This window comes from Atractosteus spatula, chromosome 5 (genome assembly GCF_055471065.1).
Source record: "Atractosteus spatula isolate fAtrSpa1 chromosome 5, fAtrSpa1.hap1, whole genome shotgun sequence".
Taxonomy (NCBI): Eukaryota; Metazoa; Chordata; class Actinopteri; order Semionotiformes; family Lepisosteidae; genus Atractosteus; species Atractosteus spatula.
The window spans coordinates 63,811,991-63,820,514 of record NC_142710.1 but is presented as its reverse complement, the minus strand read 5'-3'; the positions used below and the strand labels follow the sequence as shown (position 1 = coordinate 63,820,514).

Below are 8,524 nucleotides of genomic sequence, written 5' to 3'. Positions count from 1 at the left end.
CATGTGTGTCCAACCAGTCAGATGCAATTTCCATTTAAATGCAAATGGAGACCCCATGCCTACTGTATCTTAAAGTGATGAGAGCTGCTCTATAATGCTCTCGTCTAGTTTTCTATTTAATCAAAATTTGCTAGTTTCAGTGGCATCTTGGAGAGCAATATCATGTGTTGGTGCGCTTTGCCAGCTCCCATCGTGGACCATGAGACAGCAGTCAGTTTAAACAAACAGTACCGTCCTTTTGAATGGTAACTGATGGCCGCCATCTCTCAACACTGAACTAGAGATCACAGAATTCAAAATTATATCATCAATAGCATCACAATAAAAGGGCTAACACACAGAGGAGTGTACAGATTTATTTTTGCAGCGTACCTCAAATATTATCAAAAACATTTTACCATGAGAGATTTAATGACTCAAGAGCTGTTCCTGAAAGTCCATATTAATGCCCATTATAAACCACAGCAGTAAGTGCTGAAGAATCACTTGAGAATTCAGAGGTGTGATATCATTTAGAGTTCCTTAAGTAAAAATGAGACTGGAAAATTTTAGCATCTGGGCAAATTCACCAGCAGGAAATGAGGACTCTTTTGGAGTTTCCAAAAAAAATCTCAGTTGTAAATTACAAAATGCAGAGCTGTGAGTTTTTTACTTAAATCAATGATGAAAGGAAAAGATGAAAAAAATTTTAATAAGCAATGTTTTTTTAAAAGAATGCAATATCATATGCAAAAGTTTCAGAGTAAATTGCTACTGTATGTCTTCATTATGATTTTTTAAGGATTGCATATACTGTATGTTCACTCCAATATCTTAGCTGGGCCAAAACCTTCATTCTTTCATTATTAGGTTTTACTTAATTTACACTTAAGCTAATTCCTCAGTTCTTAGCTATCATTAAACTATAAAGCTAATAAATACAGCATTAGATGTGAAATTTACTCAGGGCAGATGTGCTTTGTAAACAGAATTCAAAGGACGATAATTAATGAGCGGAAATTTAAGGAAAGGGGGACAGGTACTTTCAACTAATTGTACTTGAGATGAGTGTGTTTATTCCTTAACCTTCCCATCAAAAATGTGAACAAAAAAGAATCTGTTCCTAAGACAGGTGTCAGATTTCAGCCCGTGATAGGGTGCCATTTAAAAATTCCAAAGCAGAAGATGCAAGACTTAATGGGGTTTCTCACCATTATTAGAAATGTTTCCCACAGCTTGCTTTGCAAGAGAAATTGCAATCGGATCAAACGTTCCTGACCCAAAATAACTTTGAGAGCATTACTAAATGATTAATTACTGACCACAAGAATGGAACTGCTTCACACAACACAACGGAAAGACTGACACTCAATGGAGATGTGATGCTAACATTTTGCCTCTCTGTAATAGGAGTATTGATATGATTTGTCCTATTGGAGCTCTGCAATTAACTTGGAAGAAATGGTTCTTGTTGCTTCAAATTAGATCCTTGTCAAGTCGCTATGAATTATTTTATCCACTGAAACATAGGTGCTTTCAAATGACTACCATTCCGTACTGAATCCTATGGGATTCTAACAAATTGGGATGTTTTAATGCATTATGGTCTCGTGAGTGTATCTTATTGTATAAACTGCATAAAAGTAAATATATTTTAAAAAGTGAACACAATTAATGTATATTTTGGCAGGGCTTTAAAACATTTCCATTCTAAAAAGATTATTTAAACCATAACATTTAATTCCCAACATGTTTTAATATCCTTTGATGTGAGCTCTTCGTTAGTTCCTCTCGTTGTTTCTGCACCAGTTTTGTTTTTTCCAATGCACTCCAAACCCCTCTGGAAAAGAGATAATAGAGTTTCTGCAAACACAAACAATGTGTCTTTGTGGCAACCCTAAGAGTGACATCCCCAGTAGACCAGTGTCTCTCCAGCTTTGTTACGGTGTCTGCAGGGAACAGCAAACACAGCCACAAAACGGTTAATTTATCAAAGGACAAAACCTATAATCAAACATGTGTCCTCAATTACTGTAGATGAAAAACAAATGACTGCTAAACCATTAATTAGAGTAGAAAAATATCCCAAAAGCATTTTTTCAGACACAAAAAACTATCAATATAACACAAACTGAAATAGTTTTTATATTTAATAAAGACTGACTGGACGGACTTAAGTTAAGAATTACTAGTTTGAAATATTCCTCTGTTTTCTTTCCACTAATTGCTAAAATACAAGCGATTGCTACAATCGGATTGTAGGACTGGATATTAAATAGGGTTCAAATATCAAAACACACAAGTGTTCTGTCATTTTTCAAAATTAAAAAACACCCTTTTCAGTATCTGAAAAACGAGTACTTATTTGAGGAAGAAATACAGAAAACAGCAGATGTATTTTTCATGCTGATCAAAAACAGGGTAACAGCAAAAAGGGTTTAAGAACAAGGATGTTTGCTTGGTTGATTATGTGCGGTCTACTGGTTTCGTCAACCAATTTCTATATATTCTGCCTTTCTATATACCTTGGCGTACCTGAATTGATGATTAAAATCTTTCGAACTGCTCCTGAAAACAAATTTAATGAGCTGAATCGTGCAAATGAAGCTGTAACTCCTATGTTGGCGTTAGTGTGAACCGCCAACGGGTTGTGTTAGGATTCTTATTGCTCATGAGGTCGTGGCCCTTTATCCAAATAAATGCTTCCATTTTTTCATTTGTCTGCAGAATTAAGGGTGCTGAAGCCTGTAAGAAATATTAGACGAGATTAGACAAGCTCAGAAAGAAACATGACACGATAAAAGTGATTTCACATTCATTTGGAATTCTGGCAGCTTACATACAATTTTAAGACTGATTGTGGTTGTTAGAAATTTACAACTACCCTTCTTTAAACTGATGAAAATTATCTCATTTTTTACGCAAGATCATAATATTTATCTTTGTGGGTTTGCCAGTCTTTATTGAAGTGTTAATAGGCTGCAGATGGAAGTAAGTTGTTAAATCCAGCATGATCCTTCTAGTGCATCCTTGTTTTTTTTTTGTTAAATGAAATGGCTTCGGAGTAGTTTTTTTGTTGCATAAAATGAAAAGAAAAACAGGCCTCCCCATTCAGAGAAGTTTCTGAAATGTTTAAACAAACGAGCCGCACAGACAATTCCCAATGGCCTTGTTATTTTAAAGATCTTTTATTTAAAAAGTACACAAACAGGATCGGATTGTTTCAGATAAGGCAAAGCTCAAAATAATTACCAATCATGTCTGTGGACTTACATCCCCAGGTCACAGTTTATGGTTATCACTTTGCAAATTATAAAGATACTATTTTTCCATTTTTATTTAAATTATTTTATGTTTTATTTTTGTTGGAAAACTCGTCTTCACAAAGCTTAGCATTACTCCAACCACAGTTTAGGTTCATGAATGTCCAATGAAATGCTGATGGTTTCAACTAAAGTAAAATTCTCGTCTGCCGCATGGGGAAACTCAGTTCATGATTCCCTCCGTGAGGGTTCAGCATGCCACACATGAGACGGCCCTGGTCCTGGTCACCTGGCGAGGTGCGTGAGGAGAAGTAAGAGCAAAACAACGGCAAGCTGGGACCTGAGGCCAAAAGCTCCTCCACATTCCCTCGCATTCTCCTGCAAGGAAAGGGACAACAGCTCAGTGTCTGTGCATCGTTTCAGACACGATGGGGAACTGCTGGTTGGACAGCAGCCAACACCAATTAAGAAGGTAAGAAGATTGCTAGGGAAGGCCGTTGGGCCCATCTTGCACTTTAGGCTGGGACGTGTTCAAAAGAAACGAAAGGGTAAATTGTCTTAGTTGTTGGTGGTTTAAACAGCAAACCAGAGATTTACAGCACATAACGATCCAACAGTATTTGCTTTTAAGTAGACTGAAGCGGACGTGTACTGGTTGATTATAAACTGGGTCCCTTTTCAAGTTCATTCCTTAAGGCAGAGGTACACAAAAGTATCCTAATGACTCTGGTGTGGTTTAACATTCCTATTTGTTGTGAAATTGCTATAAATTACTAGGCTGGACTGAACAGAATATGGTACCTTGCCTTGGGCCCTCTTTGGAAGCTAATGGTAAACACGTTTAAAGTCATAAGGCTAAGGCAACGAGGTGCTCTCTTGGCTGATAGCATTGAACCACCCGTGTTATGGGGCCTCTTCACGCTGTTAGCTGAACGAACCGTTCGCATTTCTGCACCCTATTTAGTATGAGACAAAGTTTAAAACAAGGTGGTGTGCACCACTTTCAACTCCCTATTAAAACCCCCCCAGGACGTTTTACCTCGGGGTGGAAAGGGTGGCATGAGTCTGGCCGTCTTCTGTCTTTCTGCAGTTTCAAGCGTTCACACTTCAGAGATTCATTGTGTGCACTGGAGTTAAAGAGCATTTTAGACTAGCCGTGCAATCCTTTCTTCACAGAACTGCACTGGGGCATTGAAAGCAACACCCACAGAAAATGTACTTGTGTGATATTGCCTGTAAAATTACTTACGTTGACAGAAGTCACTTTATACTGTAAGTGCAATTGCGAATTAGAACTGGTCTATTAACTTACAAAAATGTATAGCATACTGTAAATTACCACATCACCTAACAACATGAAATTTTTTTGTGAAAACGTTTCACTTTTTGTTTAAAAAAATACTTTTCCTTTTTTTCTTTCAATCTGGGAAAAGAGCACGGGGCAGACACTCGGAGCGCGAGCCATCAGCAAATGTATTTTTCCCACGTTGGCCCTCCGCAGAGCATAAAAAACAACAAGCATTACGTTTCCAAAGCACTGTCATGCTAAAACGTATGAAGTGAAATAAGAGAAAATGATATTTTTCATGCAGCAGCTTTAGCCTCACTTGAAAGCCCACCCTTTATTGTTTTCTCCCACTTTAAAAAAATAAACAAACATAACAGGCCTTCCAGCTGATCGTACTGAACCAATAAAACCTTAATCAAAACCTTCCGTTTCCTTAACACCTCTTGGCAGGCAGTACTGTTTGGATAGCCTTATTAATACCTTAGTATTCATTATAAAAAATGTTAACATCTTGCCACCTGATAAACACCACAACCTACAGTAACTACAGTAAGTATCAGCTTGTACAGGCAACACAAGACACAGTTTGGTGCTGTTCACTGATTTTCAATGGTACTGTCAATAGCCAAACTTATCACAAAACCTGTATTTTCAGTCACAGGTCTATATGTACCAAAAACATTGCTGTATGTGCTACCAGTAGTATCAGTAATTCTAAGATATAATTAACTGTTTGAAAGGTTGGGTACAATAACTAAATAGAAATTACAGCTGAAAAAGTATATAAATAGCCCTGTAGATGCTGTATGTATCGTATTAAAAACAGGGCTTTTATCCCTTTTTTTACTGGCAACACGGTCTTCTTTTCACCCGGAAAGTCACATGTTAATCCCATCACATTAATTATTTAAAATGCTTTACCTCACCACACCAGTTCTAAACATTTCTGTGAATATAGGCTTAAACTGGCTTGCACGCTCTGTAAACACACAGAAAAGGATATACATAATTTCTATGGGTTCCATGGTAATTGGTGGGGCAGATTTGCAATCGCACTTGTTATCGACCACAACCATAAATAAATTGCTGCTGGGAATCTGCTGAATCACAAATGATCTGTAAAAGAAAAAAAAACATTTGGTTAAACCAGATCCTCCATTTTTGCGGAATTCAGACACATTAATAAATTGTTTCACAATTTACCTAACCATGATAAGATATTTCACCATACAATACACTCTAATTGGTTCAGTTAATGGTCACATTTACAGTATACTGTATAAAACAGAGTAAAGCCGTGCAATTTGTGGCAGAGAAAATGATTTTTAATCATTAGGGTAATGCATGTAATAAGTATAAAAAAGTAGTTCATGTTCATTTCCCACATGTAGCCTAAAATGAGAAGAGTATATTAAGAAAATACAATTTTGAATTATTTAAATAAATATAATTCTGGAAAAATAACCTTCAAATTTACAAATGTCTGTTAATGAAGTCATCTATTGCAATGCTTTAGCTAGAATTTTATTTATACAAAATTAGGGCATATGTGATATGCAGTTTTGGCTCTAAGCGGTATTGGTAATATGAATTCAGCATGAGGCAACATAGTTTCCCACGTCTGATTACTTATTCTGATTTTGTTCTGGTTATAGTAACTACTTAAGTTTCAACGAATGACATATACTAAAAAGAACAGCAAAATTCAGATCCCTCACATTATTTAAACCTTTATTTTAACTTTCAATGATCATATTTTTTCAAAACATGAACCGTTCGATAAAAAGCAGGCATAAGAAAAAATATGAAACTACCTAATATCCACAAGGCATTTGGATTTCTTAAATGGCACTTCTTTCTTTCCAAGATAGTTGTTTATTCTTTTTGCGTTTTGGAACCTGTGTTTGGTGTCTTACAGAGGCTAGAACTGAAAACACAGCATATCCCTGCAGTGGTCTTTTCATTTTTTTTTTCCAGTTGGTGGGTTACAGCACATGAGATTTATGGACTCAACAGTAAGCTTTTATCATGCGGCAAAAGTCCTTGTGAAATCCTAACCTTCCTTTTAAAAAAAACAACCTGGAAATTTAGGGACTAAAATGCAGTCCAACTGCATGAAGCAGAACACATTTTAAGAAGATTGCTTTGGTAAAAAAAAAAACTCTGAAAAACAAATCCCAACAATATTTTCCCAAAAGAGCTGGTGACTTTGCAGATTCTTGGCAAAAGATTTAAGAGTCCAGTGCAAGTGCGTGTAAGTTCAAGAAAGCAAAAACACAGCCACGGTTCTACAGAAGAGGCCAAGAAAAAAAGGAACAAAAAGCAGAAAATTTCAAGAAAACGAGTGCTTGTTCTTCCTGGCAAGGCTTTGTAGCTGTAGAAGGGTCCCAGACATCACTGTAAACTGACACTGACCTACCATGTTAAAAGTCCTTTTCGAACTACCGTGGGTAATTCTGCAAAGACACTCAATGAATACATATTTACCCAAGAATTAATGAATTTTAAAAAAAAATCAACCATAAAGCATGCACAGTTGAGTTTTGCTGGTGTACTCTTTTTTTTTTGTTTTTCTCTAGATGTCAAACACTGTTACAGCTCCAGCACACGCTACTTTTATAAAGGAGCGAGGCAGTAAATACAGATGATACCAATCTGTGTTTGAAATGAATTTTGAGAAAGCCTCAAAAAAAAAAAAAACACATCAGAGTAAGTTGTAGTTCCCCCAGTCTGCTGAGTGAGGTACAATGTACTGCTTAAGGAGCCGAACCAGCTGCAGCAGAGACGCGCCCAAACCCTTCTCAACTCCTACTGCAGTTGCAGCACTTACTTTACCTCAAAATGGATGCTGTAACTGTGGACTCACAAAGCATGCAACTTGATGTGCCTAGACAACTGTGGCAAATGCAAGGGAAGAGTACTGAAGAAATGGGTTTAACTGTACAATTATTTGTAACAAGACTTTGGACTATCTCTTCCACATGGCACTAACCCTCTTCCTTGAACATCAAAATGCACAATATAAACGTCTTTATTATACAGTATAGCGCAGATTTTGTAATTAGATTGGGATGGTGTGCTGATCCGATCCCCTGTCCAGGAGGTGTAACATCACAGATAGATTATAACATTCTTCCTGTTGTACGTGTTTATTTTTGCACTGTGAACATGAGTGGCCATGATCCTACAGAAGGTTTTCCATATACAGTAAACAGATACAGAGGTTCCGCCCCTGGCAAAAAGGCTCAGTTCCTTCACTGCACGCTGTTGCCACGTCAGCTATAAGAAGGATGAATTGTGAATTTTGTTTCAGGGATTTTGTCATAAAATTGAAACAGAGAAGTAGTGTTAGGCTTGAAAGTGGCGATGGGCCTGCTGGAAATCCGAATACCTTAGTGCGTAAATAACTAAAATCAAAGTCAACCGTCTCGGGAAAACATGGGGAAAAGGCAGAAATCACAGGCAGCATTGTGTCTTTCTGCTCATGTTCGTAATTAAGTGATGACTGATGGAGAAAGACAGTGGTTTAGAGGACTTCAATGGTTAATGTGTGTCATTTAGTAAGCACACATAAAAACAACCACAAAATCTGCAAATAAGCTCCACAGCCGAAGAAGCTAAGTGAGATGGGTTTTCATTAGCCACCCTCAAGTCTAGATAAATATATAATAAATATTCCTAATGGTGTTATCACCTATTTAGATACAATTTATTATGCTATTCGTCTATTCGCACAAATACTGATGTATTGCAGAGTTCTTCTCTTTGAATATCTTCCTTCAGGAAACGTCTTAATTAATGGGCCTTGTCTCAGTTTTACATGAGCACATATCAAGAAGGATAAATGATGTGTGGGCTATTGTGGTTTATTAAATTATCAGCTGTTACAGATAGAAGCGTGCACTTTTCCAGATTAATGGCGATCACTCGCAGACTCTAACAGCAATTTGCCAGTTTGTATTGAATACATCTGCTTCACACAAATACTTCGACA

At 37.0% G+C, this 8,524-nt stretch overlaps 1 protein-coding gene across 1 annotated transcript in view; it reads right to left on the bottom strand.

The window, feature by feature from the left end:
• Window positions 1–3,155: 3,155 nt before the first annotated feature.
• Window positions 3,156–8,524, bottom strand: part of LOC148835455 (voltage-dependent calcium channel subunit alpha-2/delta-3-like) — a 194,756-nt gene continuing 189,387 nt past the window's right edge. The window contains exons 37-39 of the mRNA XM_088915809.1: window positions 5,534–5,646; window positions 4,282–4,364; window positions 3,156–3,620 (exon numbers count right to left, since the gene is read on the bottom strand). Coding sequence (XP_088771935.1) covers window positions 3,528–3,620; window positions 4,282–4,364; window positions 5,534–5,646 — 289 coding nt within the window. The 3' untranslated portion in view covers window positions 3,156–3,527. The remainder of the gene's footprint in view (window positions 3,621–4,281; window positions 4,365–5,533; window positions 5,647–8,524) is intronic.